Genomic DNA, 19,852 nt, shown 5'->3' with positions numbered 1-19,852 from the left:
CACACAGACTGACACACACACACAGACTGACACACACACACAGACTGACACACACACAGACTGACACACACACACAGACTGACACACGCACACGTGTATTTATAACCTTTTGGAGACATCTCACTAACCCTAACCATCAAAAATGGACGCCTAACCCTGACCCTGACTCTAAACCTAACCATAACCTAAAAAATGCCTTCAAACTCGTGAGGACCGGCACAAATGTCCTCATAAGCAGGGGTGGGTTTTGATTATCGACGTATCGATTAAAATCGATTCTGGCTTGGATAACGTGATATCGATTCATTAAAATCCTGAACGGATTTTAAAATATAAATTCATTTTGCCCCGAAACTCCAGAACCTCAAGTTAAACCTCACAAAATTTCTACAACCACCAAACAGCTAAAACAGTAAATGAGAGCAGGAACACGGATTCTGCACAAAGACGTAAACACAAAACCCAACGCACGTACGCGGACACGCCGTCGGGGCTGAAAGCCGACAGCTCACTGATCTTGAAGCGTCGGCAGCCGCTTTGTGTTTACGTCTTTTTTGCGCTCGATTCTGAAGCTGCAGGTTTGATCTCTCTCCAAACAGTATTGACTGAACCAGCAGCAGAAGACCCTTCCAAACTACGCTTCACATTTCGCTTCACATAAACATCGTCACGAATTTCTTCTTACCTTTGCTGTTTTGCTTCCACCACGATAAAATCACACTTGGTGTAGAGCTCTCTCTCTCTAAATCGATAATCAAAACCCACCCCTACTTATTACCCACCAGTCTACGGTGTTTTTTTAGTGTCTTTTTTTTTTTTACTTCCGACAGAAAAGCCTAATTTCTGCTGTTCAATACTGAACAAATTTAAACTTTTTGAAATTATGCAAAAGTGCAAAATGCTGTGTCTCTAATCAAACCTCTGTAACTTTGCTCTGCTTCACTTAGTTTTTGACAGCACAATATTTTTAAGGTCATCTGCTATAAAAACCCAGACCAGGAAAACCGCCTTCATGTTTTTCTGTGTTATCCTCAGTTACTTTGACACAAAGGCCTCTGCTGTGATGCTCACACCTCTGATAAAATCTCACGTGTCAGGTTTCTTTTAATAGATATAAAAATATCGATATGTACTGATAAGTGATCAGAATTATATTTCTGACTCTGAGGCAAAATTTCTCCGATTCAAATCGAATTGAATTGGAGATCAAATCAATTCTAGAAATCAGTGACGATACCCAGCCCTACTCATAAGTGACTCTTGGTCCCCACAAGTATAGTAAACTACCAATTTTTGGTCCCCATGAGGATGTTAATACCCGTCCACACACTCCCACACACACACAGACACCCCCCCCACACTCCCTCGTGCTGCCCTCCTTTCCTCTCCCTCTGATCTCCTTGCAGAGGGCCTTGGGGGGTTAATTAACAGGCTGAGATAATGCCACACTAATGAAAACAAGAACACCGTCTCTCTCCTCTTTTCTGTTCCTCCCTCATTATTACTCTGCGTCTCTTTAGCCTTAAATTTCCCACTCTTGAAGGATTTTGTCGACACAAAAGAAGGAATAAACAGACAGATGGGAACATGTGAGAGACAGAAGGTGACGCAAACTAAACACAAACAGGGTCCCCACAAATTAAAGAGGACCCGTTCCCTCCTCATTTCCTGTTACATGACTGTTCCTAATAATGAGTTCCGTGTGTGTGCACAAGCTCAGGCTGTTTATCGTAGTTTTTTCTACCCAGGGATCCGTGGGATGTCACAGAGAGATGGTAGAAGCCCCACCCACCTGCTCTTCAAACCTTATCAGATTCTCTTTTTGAGACCTGAATGATTTCTGTAAATGATGTTTTACAGCTGAAGATTCTTAAACAGGAATGTCGAAGAGGAGGAGGGGGGGACTAGTTGTTGCTGAAAATATAAAAAGGTAAACTGTGTTTGTGTTCTAGAAAAATCACCTTCATCTGAGGGCACAGGATCCGATAATGATCAGCGATCAGAAGCATTCACACAAGTGCAGCTGAAGTAGGTGCAAGTTTCATTATGTGACTCTTAGGAAGAACTCATTTCTCTATTTAGTTCACCTGATTCATGGTGTGATTTGAGCTCAGTGTGGGAGTCTCACAGTGTGTGTGTCCTCACGAATCTGTCAATCGGGTGACACGTCAATGCATTAGCAGCTGATGAGAGAAACAAACACAAAACATCCCAGCACTGAGTCCGCTTGTTATTTCTGACGTCATTAACCCAGGTCTTTGCATCCAACGTTTGACTTCCAGGAAACCAGGAAAAGACAATGTAGCTGAATGTAGTAGGACGTTAGCTCTAAAGATGACAAACCTGTGACTGAAGGATTTCCAACACAATAAAAACGGACGGCTCTGCTAGAAACAAAGACATTTAACTGAACAGCACCAATGTTTGGAGGGTTGGTGAGCTCGATCACTCACGTACATCGGACCCAGGTTTTAGAGTCGAAAATGGAACCCAACATCCGACTGGTGATGACCGAACCCTCAGATCAGACACACAGACCTGTGGCTGCAGAGACACAGAGCCCAGGACGTGGATTAATAACGGCATCTGTGGGTCTGCACGCTAGCTGAGCATGCAGACTGTTGAATGCCAGTGTGTGCGAGTATGTGCACCATGTTCATACCTCTTTTTGGGGACCAACAGCCCGTCCCCACAAGTTTGAAGGCGTGTTTGAGACTAAAAATGTGGTTTTGGTGTCAGCGTCACATTAAGGTCATGGTTAAGGAAAGCATCGTGTCCATCAGATGTCCTCACTAAGTCAGGAAAACAAGTATTCGTGTGTGTGTGTGTGTGTGCAGGGAGAGCAGCCTCTGTTTAATTTTTAAACTATCTGGTGTGTGTGTGTGTGTGTGTGTGTCATTGTGCAGAAGTCAATTTCAATCTGGACACTAACTTAAGTTTCTACATCCAAACTTTCCCAGTTCAGCCCTCTCTCTCTCCCCGCAGATAAACCGGCTCGATCTGTTTTTATTTCAAGTCCACGAGGACTAACGGTAAATAAGCGGGGAGACGGGAGAAAAGGGTTGAGTTGTTTGGGGGCATATTTCGCTCTCCCTAAGTGTAAAATGGGATGAGATACTCTGCCTCTCGGACTTAACGTAATGTAAGAGAGTGTGAAATTAAACCGCACATGAATAAAGGGGGCCTTCATTGTGTGCCGCCGACGAGCTTATCTGGAAATTCAGACAACTGGAACATCCAAAGCCTCCAAACTTGTAGCAATCCCCTTTGTCTGGCTCTGAAGCAAACAATGTAATATCAGAAAGCCGGCGAGCCTCCAAAACCTGCGTCAGATTGCCAAACACAAAGTCTCGCACTGGCTCGTTGTGTCCTCACATAGAGCCTGTGTGTGCGCGAGTCTACGTGGAGTGGAGTGTGTGCTTCAAATAGATGGTTTCCTTTTAATCCCGGCCTTTTACCTATTGATATTCCCTGCACCTATCCCGGCGCCTCTTTTAAACCCCATATGTTAATTTGATTTAGAGCAACTCAAATTGAATAAGAGATAAAGAAAAAAAGAAAACGAGAGTAACAGCAAATGTACCGTTATTAATATTCTAAAGTGCTGCAGAGGCTCCACGTCTCTCCCGTCTTCCTCCCCCTCCCTCTCCGTCTGTGAGTGAGTGAGCTAAGTGAAGTGGGTTATGATGGCGGTGTAATCGGCATCCCTCAAACAAACGGCCGCTGCTATTAAGGGCCATTGTGTTTGCTGCAGTGATGATCAGATTCAATCTTGGGAGAACATTTTGTGCTGGGCTGGTGTGAGGAGGGGAGATGGAGAAAAATCCTTTGCCGTGTTCGCCTTGCTATTGTGTTCGGGCTGCCAGACGTAAGCGGCCTCTTCCGAAGATGCATATCGACTTGAGGAGCTGCAAAAGTTTACTTCAGATGAATTTGTGGGAGCTCGCCGACTGTGTTGGGTAATGTTTTAAGGGCAGATTTGTTTCAATAAGGAGGTGCTGGTGGGGTGGTGTGAATGTGAAAATCACTTTTCTTGTCTTTGTCTACAGCCCTGCCCCCTCCCTCCAAACCTCAGACTTTTAATACAGTCTGAACTTTCGACGTCCACAGGGCACCGAAGACGCAGTCGAAATTTTGGTCCTCACAAAGACGTATAAGTGCGCGCACGCACACACAGTGTTTGCTATCTAACATCCACACTCACACAGATGCATCACAGACAATCTCGGGGTTGTGTATCTCACCCAAGGATGCTTTGGCATGCAGACTGGAGCAGCCAGGAATCAAACCAACACACCTTCAGATTAGCAGATTCTCGACCTCCTGAGCTACAGGCCCCGCCCACAGGCTGACTGACCCCAGACTGTGGATGGGGTCGGTCTTACAATGACTTCCTGTTTGAGATTAAAGAGTTTCTGGTGTTTGTTGTCGTTGCAGGCCGCAGACCGTTCAGGTGCAGTTACTGCCCCTACAGCGCCTCGCAGAAGGGCAACCTGAAGACTCACGTGCTATGCGTGCACCGCATGCCCTTTGACAACAGCCGCTACCCCGACAGACGCTTCAAACGTTCCCGCCCTGACCGTGACGCCCCGGAGAACAGCTCTGATGATGTCACATCGAACAACTCTATGACGGGAGTGGACCGTGTGACACATGAGCGGGAGTGACGGCGCTCTACAGACAGACCGGTCTGCACAAAGTAACCGTGTGTGTTATTAGACGCCTGTGAACACTTACTAGGAAAACACGATTAATCAGCAGTGAACACACTTCCTGTAAAAACCCAGAGCAGAACGCAACACGCCGACCGATAATGGGGATGATGGCGTGTGCGTGGGGGGGGCATTGGTACCAACCTGACTGCTGCTGTCATCGCAGAGGAAATAATTCAGAGGTAACCGGACGCTGGACGCTACGCCGAGGGATCCCATCAGCTGACCTGAGCCCCTCCCACACACACACTTCTCCATCCTTCCCTTCACTCTCCCTCAAACACAACACAAATCAATCAGCGGCTTATTTACAGCATCCATTAGCCAACATCAAGGCTGGAGGTCACCTTACCACACCAGCGAAGGACCAAGACTCATGACAGTTTCAGTTTTGGACTCTGATCAGTGCTGGGGGTCTGAGATAATGGTTATGTCTCTGATTAGGATTGTTCTCCAAGCCGTCACTCTGTTTGAACGGGTCTCACTGTGTCTCTGGATATGAGTCCTTAGAGGGGAAAGCTGACGTCGTGAAGTCAAACGTCATTCTTTCATTTTTTTACGAGTAAAACAGGAAATGAGCCTTTGTTGTTCTTCACTGTGCCGGCAGCTGTCGGTGACTGTCGGCCGAGGAGGAGAAGGAAAGCGTGGCGCTCGCTGTCATGGCAGCGGCTTTGGGTTCGTAATGTTTTTCTGATAAAGAGAAATGATCGGGACTTTTACACAATCAGTATCTCCCAAACACACACACAGGAGGACTCAACCCCAGGGTCCTAGTGCCCATGGTGTTTACACTACACACACACACACACACACACACACACACACACACACACACACACACACACACACACACACACACACACACAGGACATTACATTCATTCAAACTCAGTCACATGACTCCCAAAACGAGCTTTGAGGGAAAAGGAACTGAAGCGTTCGCTGATCTTATTGTGCTGATCACAAAGTGCGGCGCCAAGTTGTGCCAAGTTGTGCCTCGCCGCGGCACCTTTGAAGGTCATTGCTCTCCGTTTGCAGTTCTCAGTTTTCACAGTGTCATTTCCACCCGGCGAGGAATTTGTGAGTCTTCGCAGTCACGTCGGCGTCATCTGTGCTGCGAAGGGTTTTTATCACAGCACCATACAAGTTTCACGCTTATGACTGCGAGCACGTTTCCCTCACAGCCAGTGGTTGCTCACTGGTCTGTAGGCCCGACCATAAACCGATTCATGTTACAGGTGATCTGTGTCGCCAGGAATGAAGATAGGTTTACAGTGTGGCACACACATGCAGACACACAGTGTGTGTGATGAAGCAGGAGAGAGAAAAAGGATGTGACAGAAGTTGAACACTGATGTGATGCAGGTGTAACTCGAGCAGGACGTCAGCCGTCACTGCCCTCCAACTGAGAGCCACGTAACGTTCCCGTGATGTAGTCTGAGCTTTAGGTTTCCGTACATTACTCTGTCCTTGGTGGCTGCAGCTTTGTACACGTGTATGTGCTAAACATTTATATCTATACACATTTATATTAACATAAAGTCAGCAGGGGAAAAGAAGTTTGTAAAGAGTTCACATTCCAGTTTCTGGCTGGAGTTCTCGGGCTTTTTGCGAATCGGAACATTTTCATCATGTTCAGATGAGGCAATCATTTCTGGTTTCAGACACTGGAAAATGCCATTTGTTGTCATCCCTCTGTGACTTATACTCTTTGTCCACGCCTGAGAAAGATACGCCATTTTCCCCTCAGCTGTAATCCTAAAATAATCCATTCCATTGTCCCCGTGCTGTTTCATCTCTGTCAAGCTTCTTATTTAAGTAGCACATGCAGTTTTGCTCACTTATAATCGCCGGTGCTAGAGGAGAAAAAAGATGAACCCATTATATCCCCCGCAGCTCTGTAGTGTCCACGTTCCTGAAGGAAGAAGAGCTCTTTAGCCCAGAGGAGGCGATGTGAGGAGAAGGGGTTTGTTGCAAACTATGAGCTTATACTCACAGTAGATACGTCTGCATTTAAGAAACAGATATTTATTCTTGCACATCTGTCAGAGAGAAGATGAAACTCATTAAAGAGGTGTATCAAACATTTGTCTGTTTACTCTTCCTGCGTTCTAGATGTTCTGATGTACTTTGAAGCCATGAGATTTATCTGATGTTTTTTTTGCAATAAAACCTCTACCTCTGGGAATCACGTCCTCTCAGTTTGGATCCCTTCCCTTCAGATCAATCACACCGCTAAAGGAGATGAAGAAGCGTTCCGACTGTGGAATGACTGCACACACCTGAAGCGCTCGAATGCTTCGCTCAAATCAAAGCGACGAGTCTTAAAATGGACCCTAAGAAGCAGAAATATGACCTGAGAATGCCGTTTGCTTGTAAGTGCTGGCTCTTATTGACTCACTCATTACATGTGAAATCACAGGAGCAGTACAAATAAAGGCTTTAATGTCCCAACAGGGACGCATGTAGGAAACCCAGGGGAACCAAAAATAGCTGGGAGAGGTGGTGCAGAGAACACTAAAAGCCAGTCTACGACCCCGAAAGCATCTCTTTGAGGCTATACTGAGGCACACTGATGCTTTTCCTTCAGGCAAAGTTTACCACCTTGTGTTCATGACTAAAGTCAAAACACAAACGAAGATGGAAACGCTTGGTGGGATTGGCTGATAAACTAGAAATCCTGACGTAGTGGTACTGTTGCAGGCTCACACAGGTCCAGCAGGGTTAGGCCAGGGTGTAGCAAAGACAGTCTGAAATTTGGTTGGTGCAACCACGGTCACCTCCATTGACTGATTATAACAAAGCCCCGTCAAGACCAGCTTCAGGTCAGCGTGGAGAGCTCAGTGTAGGCCCCTCCATGTCTATCAAATTCAGTTCAGTTTATTTTTATTTATATAAAAGCCTGAAGGCGCCTTATGTTGAAAGGAAATCCCAACAATCAGACAGACCCTCAATGAATAAGCATTTGGCGACAGCGGGAAGAAAAACCTCTCTGTAAGAAACCATCAGGAGAACCAAGCTCAGGGAGGGGGCAGACTTCTGCTGCAACCGGCTAGAGGGGTACGCTTTGGGCCGTTATGTTAAAGAGGGAACACACATGCTGCTGTGGAGGCGGCCCGTGCTGGGGAATAGCCACACGACGCACGTGGAGTGTGGAGTTTTGAGGGAAAATGAACCGAAGGGTTTACTGATGTTATCGTGCCGACCGCAGACAGTCCTGCGTTTATGCTTCTGCATCATAAAATCCAGAAACATAAATAAATGTAATTAAATAAAAAAATCGTTTTTCATGAAAACTACAACAACTCCAGCAAACATTCAAGTGCATGAGGCCTTTAAAATGTGCTGCGCCGTTATTTAACAGTGCAGTAGATGCTGTTGTAGGTTAACCCCTACAACAGCTCCCTGATGTTATAGGGGTTAACCACCGGTTCTAAAGTGAAAGCTGCCAGGAAACGTCAGAGAACCAATGCGGTAACACCTCACCGAAAAGCCCCCGCCCACTGTCGTGTGGGTAAAAACATGTAGGAAAAGTGAAGCGGCTGCATCAAATTCACCATCAGGGCTTCTCATTGATTAAATGTTAGCCACCAGATGAAAGTCCCTGTCCTCCTAACACCAAATTAAGAAAGAAGCACTGATTTCTGTCAAATACATCTGAAGTGTGCTGAAGCAGACCAAACCCAGCAAACATGCCCGTGTGGACCCACAGCAGGTGGCCGTGTATGCCCACACAGCTGACTGCAGTTTTGCCCTTTTGGAAATTCCAGCAGGGATTTCTGTGGGCAAAGCATTCATTGTCCCGTGTGGGTTAGCCCTGCAGATCTCCTATCAGTTTTCTGGGGTGTCCCTACATTAGCCCCAAAGCGGCATGTTTGCTAGAAAATGCTGGGAAAACCAGTCAGCGCAGCAACATTTCGAACCCTGAAGCCGCGCTGCTATTGGTTGACTGGAAAAACATCTATTTCAGCGCACCTTGGCCGACCGGCATTCAGCTGTCTCTCCAGAGTCCCACCACAGCCTCAGACTGCTGCTACTGCTACTTCCTGTTCTTAGTCCAGTAGCGCTGTTTACACCGAGCTCATCGCGGCTGGGGATAACCCGGCTTCTCCCAAGAGTCTTTGATCTGTTGAGCCCAGGTTTGTTTCTTTGGCCTCACAGACTGGCAGCTGTAACTGAGAGCTATAAAAATTTAAAAAATCAACGTGTCAAACATTTGGCTGATGCAAAGTCAGAAGAGACGTAAAAATACCTGCAATGAAAGTACAAAAAAAAGGGGGAAAGCCACGCAGCAGCTGAATTTGAAATGTTGTCCCCAGGATGAGTGCTTTTTACTGTTAATGGAGAAATAGAGTGCGTGGCATATTTAATGGGTTTTGTTTTTATTGTACAGCACTGAATAATTAACTGGGAAGCAGCATGTCACATAGATTTATCTTTTAATTAAAATAACGTGGTTCACGCATATTTGAGTGGTAGTCCAAATAAATGCAATATCCAAATTTATGTTTTGTTTATCTTCCTGTTAATTATGCGGAGATTGTTCACTGTACAGCCCTTCATATCCCCCCTCCCTCTCCCCCTGTCTCCGAGTAATAACCAGTCAGGTTTTATTAATTTATGGATAATTGTGGCTACACGAGTAAGGTGCATGGCATCAAACTGGCTTATTCTTATAAAGTGAGATGAATGTGTGGGGGTGGCTGATGCCTCCACAAGACAACAATAAAGAGAAGAACATTTTTCCATCCTCGTCTTCAGGATTACGCTAATTTCTAATATCCGTTTTCTCATTAGAGCCGAGACAAGAGCAAACAAGGACCGCCTCCTCAGACGCCACTTCATGCAGTGAAATCATCCCAGCAGAGGACACCCAGTCCCAGCGTGGCTCTCGGTGGTCTGTCTAAAGGAAGGAGTTTTGTCAGCGAGTCCATGAAACCTTCAACTGGTGGCAAAAAGCATCACTTTCTCTGTGGTCCACATGGTGTTATTTTCCTTATTTCCTGGCATTTATCTTAGTATATATATTAATAAATATTTACGTCTCACATATGAAATTTGGCAACAACAACAACAAAAAAAAAAAAGTACAAAAACCTTCAGAGTTCATGAACCAACATCAACACGTGAGACACACCTTAATACTAACAGCATGTCTCAGATCGACATCATTACAAAGCTTACTACGATGCACATCTGTTCCCGCCTTAATCAGCCTGGATGGAACTTCCAGGGTGATCCTTACAGTTCATATCTATTATATTTGGTAGCTGACCTCAAAACTAACAGTGACATTACATGAACATGGCCACCCCTATTTTTAGTGCAGTAGAACTGGAATGTGATGCCATGCACATCTGTAAGCAGGTGATGCTAACATTGCTTGTAATCGATTACTTTGTGTTACATGATGGATATGTAGCCTGCAAAGAAGGATAATAAACTTATTTTTTGGTGTTTACGGACAGAGGTTTAAGTCATCTGTCCATAAACAGAGATAACAACATTAACAGACATGTCTGTGTTTTCAAACATGAGCTGACAGGGCAACAATAATAGTAATAATAATAATAATAATAATTATAATAATAATAATTTACTTTCTTTTGTCTCTCAGACAAAAATACGGAGAAGAGGATAACTTTGTCACAGCTGACCTGTGTCTTTGTTTTTGATCCTCGAGTCTCTCCGTCTGAGGAAACCTGCCACTCTGCTCCAGGCACAAACCAAACTCTAGTTTCTCACATGACCAGGAGGCCTCTGAGGGCAGCCTTTGCATCCATGTTCACTGGTGACGTTCAAATAAAATGAATGTAGGTGACCAGAGGACACCTGAAGTTTAATATTCTAAGGAAATGCTGAACACACGATCAGCCTGTTTACCTCCTGCTATGCATGTGACGTGATAAATGTGCAGCATACGACCACACTGGCAGTAATAAGCTAAAAATAACACAGCAAAAAGCTTTAGGCTGCATACAGCATGCCAGTAATTAAAGTCACTGATGATAAAAAACAGGCAGCACAATTTCTGTCACATCGAACTGACGCAAAGATTCACCTGCAGAAGCTGTGAAAGCTCACCTGTCATTAAGAAATGCTTAAACAGTGAGACGTTTAAAATACATCACAGAGGGACCCGGGCACAGAGTGAAGAAACTCAACTCAAACGGCTTTGTCTGACCTCCGTGCAGACAGCAGCACGTGCCAGCGGACAGCTGACGCTTTCAGTTTTTCTGGTTACCGTAGCAGTGCAGGTAGAGAAGATGATGAGATGTTCTGCAGGAGGTCTTTCCCGTGCTGACGCCACAGCTGGACTGAACACAACTGTAGCTCTACTTCCTGTGCGACTCACACTCCTGAATGAAACCAGCGCTCTACCAGACGGATGATGCTGCCTTTGGGCATCTGTGCACAGAACAGCTGAACCCGCCTGTTCATGGCCAACAGCATCTTAAATATATGTATAGCCTCAGTTATTTTATCATTTCCATAAAAAAATGCTATTCGTACCAAATTTATCAGACGTGGGACCTAAACATCTAAACCCAACCACTTGCTGCTGCTGCGCTTTCTGCCACCATGACTGGACCAACATGTGGAGTCACATTTTCTCAGCTTGTTTTATTCTTTAAATAATAAATTAATAAAATGTTAGTTATATAGCACCTTTCTAGACAGAATCACAAAGTGCTGCACATAAGATAACAAATAATAAAAGGGTAAAACAGACAATATAAAACAGGCAGAAATTAGAGTTTCACCCATCGTGGCCAATTTGTACATGGAAGAAGTGGAAAAGAGGGCTTTGCTATCCTACCCTGGAACACCACCAAGCCATTGGTTCAGGTATGTGGATGACACCTGGGTGAAACTCAAATCTCAGGACGTACCACATTTCACGGATTACATTAACTCGGTGGACCAACACATCAAATTCACCAGGGAGGATATGAACAGTGGCAGGTTAGCCTTCTTAGACTGAGATTTCCATCAGTAATGGGGGACATCTAAAAACTGACGTGTACCGTAAACCTACACATACGGATCAGTATCTAAGGTTTGACTCTCATCATCCACTGGAGCACAAACTGGGCGTCATCAGGATGCTACAACACAGAGCGAACACCATCCCCACTGACACAGCAGCCAGGGAGGCAGAAGAACATCAAGAAGGCCCTGAGTAGATGTGGTTATCCCAGCTGGACTTTTGTCAAAGCTGGGAAGACTCCTAAAGAAAGCTCCAGCCAATCCAGGAGAGGAGGACAACCGCTGCCCAAGCAAAAACCTGTAGTGTCAGGAGTATCGGAACAGCTGAGACGCATTTTTTCTCAACACCAGGTCTCTGTGGCTTTTAAACCCCAAAACACGCTGCGCCAAAAGTTGTCCACCCCAAGGATCGGGTCCCCGACATAAACAGAGTAACATAGTGTACGCTGTTAAGTGCAGGAGGATTGGCAGGATTTATACTGCTGTTTTCCCCCCAAAATGACCTCTGACAAGAAACCAACTTCTGCTATCCAATACCCAAAAAATCTTAACTTCCACAAATTGCAAAATACTGTTCTTTGTCTCTAATGAAACCTCTGTAACTTAGTGAAAAACAGACGTTTCTGTTTTTTTTATGACTACAGTTAAAAAAAAACCCACCAACAACACCAAAAAACAGGACAGTCTGGCTAATGAGCTTCGTGTCATGGTGGAGTTTATTTTTGGACTTCTGACTCTGTATTATTCACACGGTCTTTGAGTTTACTCAGAGTCCCCAGTTATCTCCCTGTGTTTCATTTCATGTCTTCCCTGTCGGTCATGTCCATCCATGTATGTTCTCACTACCCCGTCTTGTCTCTCTCTCCGTGTCCCTCGTTCCGAGTCTTACTCATGTCTCTGTGTCTCCCTTAACTGTCCCCATGTTCTTCTCCTAGTGTTTCATTCTTCTGCCTCCTCAATCCGTCTCGTCCTCATGTCAGCTTCTGTCCTCCGGTCTCTGGGCCTACCGTGTGTCTTAGTCTGCATCTTAGTTGTTTCCTGTTTTATTTTGACAGTGTCTAATCCCGAGTTCACTGTTTTTAGTTTTGCTTCCCCTTCATCGTTATGTCAGTTTGTCCCAGCTGTGTCCCCATACATGGTGTCTGTTTTCCATCTTTCCCTCGTCAGGTTGTCTGCGTTCCTTGCCTTCATGTTCCAGGTTTAGACATTTATGTCTTACATTTTTAAGTCCAAAGAGCCGTGCTGATAGATTTCCTTCTTTGTCACAGCAGCTTTTTCTTTAGCATGCAGAAAAGTTAAACATGTATGGGATCAGAACGATGCCACCTTGAAATGAAACCGTAAAAAAATATTGAAACCGAAAAAAAAAAATTGTAAGCAAAAACAAAAATTACAGTTTCAATTAATTGTTTTTCACTATGGGGTGGCTGTAGCTCAGGTGGCAGAGCAGGTCAGCCACTCATCAGAAGGTCGGTGGTTCGATCCCAGGCTGCCTCCAGGCTGCATGCCAAATATCCTTGGGCAAGATACTAACCCCATGTTTGCCTACTGGTGGTGGTCAGAGGGCCCGGTGGCGCCAGTGTCCGGCAGCCTCGCCTCTGTCAGTGCGCCCCAGGGCAGCTGTGGCTACAATGTAGCTGCCATCACCAGTGTGTGAATGACTGAATGTAGTGTAAAGCGCTTTGGGGTCCTTAAGGACTAGAAAAGCGCTATACAAATGCAGGCCATTTACTATCATTTTTTTTTTCAGTACATTTATTTCGGTTTCAATATTTTTTTCGGTTTCATTTCAAGGTGGCATCGTTCTGATCCCATAAACATGTGACTTCTTCACACTGACAGAAAGGAGTGTTTCACTGGTCTGGCTGTAAGATCAAAGTGGCTTGCCATGTAAAATAGGTTTGACACCACTGTTTTACTGGATACATGACGTGATGCTGCAAGGAATAAGTCACCCTCTTATTCCTTGCTGTGAAAGGTCTTTAAAAACCAATTAAATACTGATTTTGTGTACCGTATTTTCACGACCATAAGACGCACTGTACTAAAAGGCGCAGTCTCAGTTATGTGTGCCATTACTGTATTTAACACACACATAAGGCGCACTGGATCATAGGGCGCATACAAGTACCGTATGCGTATTTAAAAATAAAGCGGGAGCAAACCTGAGTTCGGTACCTTACTCACATTTCTATTACCGTAATCGTCATCATCAACAACACACAAGCATACAAGTGTGCGTATTTAAAAATAAAGCAGGAGCAAAACAAAGTTTGGTACTCACATTTTTATCATCAATCAAACCCATGGAAGTCCTCATCCTCTGTGTCTGAATTGAACAGCTGCGCTAAATCTCCATCAAACATGCCAGGTTCACTTTCTTCACTGTCAGAGTCACTTTCCGTGCCGTGCGGCTCCTCGGAAACGATGCCGGCTTTTGCGAAAGCTCGAACAACAGTGCCAGCAGACATGTTAGCCCAAGCATCTACAATCCATTGGCAAATTGTGGCGTAACTCGCCCGGCGCTGCCTTCCACTCTTGGTGAAACTGTGGTCTCCATCGGTCATCCATCGCTCCCACGCTCGCAGCCTTACTTTGAACGGGCGGTTCACACCGATGTCCAGCGGTTGGAGTTCCTTTGTCAGGCCTCCCGGAATGACAGCAAGCTCACAGTTCATTTGTTTCACTAGTTTTTTCACATCGGCTGTGAGATGGGCACGCATAGAGTCACAGATCAACAGCGATGGTGATGCGTGGAAAAAACCACCTGGTCTCCTTACATACACCTCCCTCAGCCAGTCTTTCATCATTTCCTCATCCATCCAGCCCTTTTCATTTGCCTTAATGATGATTCCTGCTGGAAACTTCTCTTTAGGCAAAGTCTTTCGCTTAAAAATCACCATAGGCGGCAGTTTCTGTCCATTAGCATGGCAGCCAAGCACAACAGTAAAAGAAGACTTTTCATACCCCGTTGTGCGTATCGCTACCGTGCTGGTCCCCTTCTTCTCCACAGTGTGACTCACCGGGATGTCAAAAGTGAGCGGGACCTCGTCCATGTTTGTGATGTGGCTGGGCTGGATGTTTTTGTCGCCGATGTGTTTGCTGCAGTAGGAGCGGAAGATGGCCAGCTTTTCCTTATAATCCGCTGGAAGTTGCTGCGCTACCGTAGTCCTGGTCCGGATGGAAAAATGGCACCGTTTCATAAAACGAAAGCACCAAGACGGACCTCCTTGGAAATGTTCAATGTTCATCTCTTCAGCTAGTGAAACTGCTTTTAGCCGAATGGTGACCGTCGAAACGCTTCTCCCGCTCGTTCTTTGCTCGATGATCCACCGCTCGAGTCTTTCCTCCAACTCGGGCCACCTCGCCTTATGTCCGCGGAAACTCAGCTGCGTTTTCTTGACCTGCCGGAGCTTGTTTTCTAGCTTCCTCCATTTGCGAACCATCGATTCGTTAATCTTAAATTCTCTCGCCGCTGCTCGATTTCCATGTTCCTCCGCATAGCTGATGGCCTTCAGTTTAAACTGTGCTTCATAAGCGTGTCTCTTTGCCATTTTCAGGGTTGTTAAAACAACGATGTTCCACATAATGCACATACCTGTTCTTTTATACAGGTATGTGCGATTGTCCGGTATATACGATCAACGCCCACACTTCACCCTTTAGCGTTCTCATGGTGTTCTCTACTACGTCCTCCTTACAACACACAGGGCGCACTGCGCTATAGAGCGCGCCGTACTTTTTGAAGAAAATCTAAGACTTTTAAGTGCGCCTTATGGTTGTGAAAATACGGTATTTTAAATTTGAGTGCAGGATAAACCGATTTATTTGCAGTATGGTAATATATAGTGGGATCAGCTGTAGCAGTCCTTTAGTTTTAACCGAAGCTCATCACGCTGGTTAGTTTGGCCTGTTTTCATGTGTGTAGGGTTGGAAAGCAGCTGGGACAGCACGTGTAACATCTGCTTATATGTTGTTGAATTTTGCTGGCTAAATCCATAGAGACCAGTAAAGCGAAGAGCAGCAGCAGGTCAGCTGACCACAGCCTGCTGTGCAGGATGGTCATGTGACTGATATTGTGATTTCTTTGTTTCATGCTGCACTGCTACACTGGAAGCTGGGGTTCTCCCACCTGCCAAATCCCACTTTAACACCTGGTGGTACAAATACAACACACTTCGGTCTGACTGAAGATCAGCAGCTTCTCCTTCATGTGCAAAGGTGGCTGCAGGGAGAAACCTTAACCCGCGAGGTGCACAAAAACAAATCATCCATTACATGTTAATCCAGTTAGTCAGCAAGTTTATCAACCAGTGGATCCTGGGAGAATCCATGACATTCCTGATGGTCAGTCCCTGCTGATATGATGAAGAGGAGTTTGTGTCCCTGCATTTCCTGGATCTTCTCTGACTCTCATGGTTCGGGGTATGACGTCTCTCCTTTGCCCTCCCCGGAGTGGGGTGGCCTCTTTCTCCCATCATAATTAAACAAGTTTCTGCCTTTATCCCATGTCCATTAGCAGAGCCCATAGCACTGCTCGGGAAATGGTCATTATCACACACAGAAACAGGAACATAAATTTGCTGTTAATGAAAATGTCAATTAGCGGTCTGCTGTGTTAGAAGACATGGTGATACCGTCACCACTGTGAATTAAGCACCCGCGCGCTCACCGGGGGGCTCCTCATACATAAAAACATTTAAACGGTGCACCTAAGCCCCGTACTTTAAATCCAACAAAGCCCACAACAACTACTCTTCCTCACTCTGTCACACGTGGTGTTGAACCGTTGCTCTTCTTCATAATTACCCTACATTTGGGAGGAAAAATAAATATCTGAGATGGAAATTAAAAACAAGGCCACAAAATGTAATGTTCAGTAAAAAAATATATATTCATACACATATATATGTGTGTGTGTGTCATTATTCCGTACTTTCGTCCTTAAGCTGTTTCGTCTCTGGAACCCCTGGGTTTGACGAGTTGTTTTGATATTTTTATTCACATATTTGGATCATTAATCAAATGGCAGCATGTAGGGAGGGCAAGCAGAGGGGGATGGATGCGATCCATATAGCATATCTTCTTCAGGGTGTGTGTGTGTGTGTGTGTGTGTGTGTGTGTGTATATACGCATGCTGTAAGATCAATCTAAAAGTCCTCTGCAACAGCCACTTCAGACCCTGGGCGCAGTCACAAAAAAATGATTACCATTACACTTCCACCCTCCCCACACCTCCCCACTCACTTTCAGCAGACGATGAGGGGAAATAAATGTTGCCACACACACACACACACATATACACACACACACACACACACACATATACACACACACACACACACACACACACACACACACACACACACACACACACAGCTTCTGCTAGAAATGACAGAAATAAAAAAGACTGATTCCCACCTAAACGTCAATATGAGGGGGATGTATTAAAAGTGCATTTGAAATTCTTAGCAGCGTTCCACTTCATTTCTGAATGTCTGGGTCTTGCACCCTTAAAAGCAGAGAGAAATAAATCAAGTTCGTTGCTCGAGCTGAGACCCCTATAAAAATAAATAGATGAACGCTGGTCACCTCGGAACCATTTTTAAAATGTCCTCCTCGCTGCACTGTATCCATAATTATGATTTTGATTGTCTGTGACCACATCCTCCGAGATCAAATGTGAAGCGGAATAACAGCGGCGCGGACGGAGAGATTTATTCGTCGTCTGCTGTGGCTGAGGTTGTGCATGACAAACAGATAGTTAATACCTCGGGGTATAAAATACTGCTGCTTAGGCGCTCCCTAACGTTTTACATGCAGAGACATTGAACTAAGGAAACTCTCAATGTTTGCAGGCTTGAAAACAGCTAACACACACAGACAGAAGAAATTACTGTGGGAAAACAAAAAAACGCTTTTGATCTGGGGCCATAATTAGCCAGCTAACCTTAGCACAGAGTGCTAACTCTTTTAGCAGAACAACAGGAGAGGGCAGCTCCTCAAACCTGCACCATTATCGCAACCAGCTTCTAACCCACAACCTGGTCAGTGGACTCAAACTGTCCAAACACACTTTTTCCACTATAATTAGAGACGGCAAAAGCACCAACATCCTTTACTTTAGCAGAAATACAGATACTTTTGTTAAAAGGTACTGCAGTAAAAGTTGTAGTAGAGATTCAGCGTCGTTACTCAAGTTAAAAAATACCAGCTTTGAAATGTAAGTAAAAGCAGCTCTTTGCAGGACGTTTGTACTAGGTACGTCTGTGCAAAGTGAATTAAACCTTCTGCTATAATAATATAATAACAACATACAGCATGTACACAGATTCTCTTTTTGTACATGCTGTGATCAGCTGACCTGAAATGTAAGCATTCTACTCAGCAGTAGTTATCTTAGCTGATTTCACCCTCTACACTGAGAGTACACTGGTTCGTACTGGCTCTGTACACAGCACTATACAGTTGGTAGGAAGGTGGAATTCAGCGGATGAATCTAGGCATCATCAGCTTAAATTCAAATTCAGTCCTGATACAATTTATGTGACCATGACAGCCACAGCTGGTGTGCACCAGCCCAACACAGAGCTTCACTGTAAATTCACCACAGAACGACAAGGCAACGAGTTTGTCCTGCACTAAACTGCTAAGAATTTAAATATCACGATCAGTTGGTTTTGTGGTTAAATAATATTAAAAAATATACCTGTTACTCAAAAATTTTTACTCCCCCTTATTCCCGGGTTGGATGGGTGTATATATTGGATTGGCGGTTGGATATATTGGATTTGCAGCTGGCTGTATTAGATTAGCGGTTGGATGGGTGGATATACTGGATAGTTGGATTAGCGGTAGGATATATTGGATAAGCAGCTGGATGTTGGAAGTATTGGATAAGCGTGTGGATGGTAAATGGTCTGTATTTGTATAGCGCTTTTACTAGTCTCCCCTAGGGACCCCAAAGTGCTTACACACCCAGTCATCCACCCATTAACACACACATTCACACACTGGTGGAGGCAAGCTACAGTTGTAGCCACAGCTGCCCTGGGGCAGACTGTATTGTATTAGATTAACAGTTGGATGGTTGGATTTATTGGATTAGCGGCTGGATGGTTGGATTATTGGATTAGCGGATGGATATATTGGATCAGTGGTTGGACGTATTGGATTAGCGGTTGGATATATTGGATTAGCGGTTGGCTATATTGGATTAGCAGTTGGCTATATTGGATTAGCAGTTGGCTATATTGGATTAGAGAATGGATGGTTGGAAGTATTGGATTAGCGGTTGGATGTATTGCATTAGTGGTTGGATGGTTGGACGTATTAGATTAGTTCTTGGATATATTGGATCAGCAGCTTGATATATTGGATTAGCGGTTGGATATATTGGATCAGCAGTTGGATATATTGGATCAGCGGTTGGATATATTGGATCAGCGGTTGGATGTACTGGATTAGTGGTTGGATGGTTGGATGTATTGGATTAGCGGATGGATATGTTGGATTAGCAGTTGGATGGATGGATTTATTGGATCGGCGGTTGGATGTATTGGATCAGCGGTTGGATATATTGGATCAGCGGTTAGATATATTGGATCAGCGGTTAGATATATTGGATCAGCGGTTGGATATGTTGGATTAGCAGTTAGATATATTGGATTAGCAGTTGCATATATTGGATTAGCAATTGGATGGATGGGTTTATTGGTTTAGCGGGTGGATATATTGGATTAGTGTTTGGATGGTTGGCTGTATTGGATTAGCGGTTGGTTGGATGGTTGGCTGTATTGGATTAGTGGTTGGATGGTTGGCTGTACTGGATTAGTGGTTGGATGGTTGGCTGTATTGGATTAGTGGTTGGATGGTTGGCTGTATTGAATTAGCGGTTGGATGTATTGGATTAGTATTTGGATGGTTGGCTGTGTTGGATTAGCGTTTGGATGGTTGGCTATATTGGATTAGCTATTGGATGTATTGGATTAGAGGTTGGATGTATTGGATTAGAGGTTGGATGGTTGGATGTATTGGATTAGCGGTTGGGTGGTTGGATGAATCGGATTAGCAGCTGGATGGTTAGATGTATTGGATTAGCGGTTGGATGGTTGGATTTATTGGATTAGTGGTTGGATGTATTGGATTAGC

The 19,852-nt window shown here is 44.7% G+C and overlaps 1 protein-coding gene and 1 long non-coding RNA gene across 3 annotated transcripts in view; one reads left to right on the top strand and one right to left on the bottom strand.

Annotated features, from left to right (window-relative positions):
• The window catches only part of znf536 (zinc finger protein 536), a gene marked incomplete in the record, with an annotated part of 228,150 nt that extends 217,887 nt beyond the window's left edge, over window positions 1-10,263 (top strand). The window contains 1 exon segment of the mRNA XM_042221534.1: window positions 4,438-10,263. Within this exon segment, the coding sequence (XP_042077468.1) occupies window positions 4,438-4,667 (230 nt within the window).
• LOC102292251 overlaps window positions 1-19,852 on the bottom strand; it is a 106,209-nt gene that overhangs the window by 51,251 nt on the left and 35,106 nt on the right. The gene's annotated exons all lie outside the window — the stretch shown is intronic.

The sequence above is a fragment of the Haplochromis burtoni genome, unplaced genomic scaffold, assembly GCF_018398535.1.
Source record: "Haplochromis burtoni strain Fernald_Lab_line unplaced genomic scaffold, NCSU_Asbu1 Contig_69, whole genome shotgun sequence".
Classification (NCBI taxonomy): domain Eukaryota; kingdom Metazoa; phylum Chordata; class Actinopteri; order Cichliformes; family Cichlidae; genus Haplochromis; species Haplochromis burtoni.
Note: the sequence above shows the minus strand (reverse complement) of the source record. Positions and strands in the feature narration are given on the sequence as shown.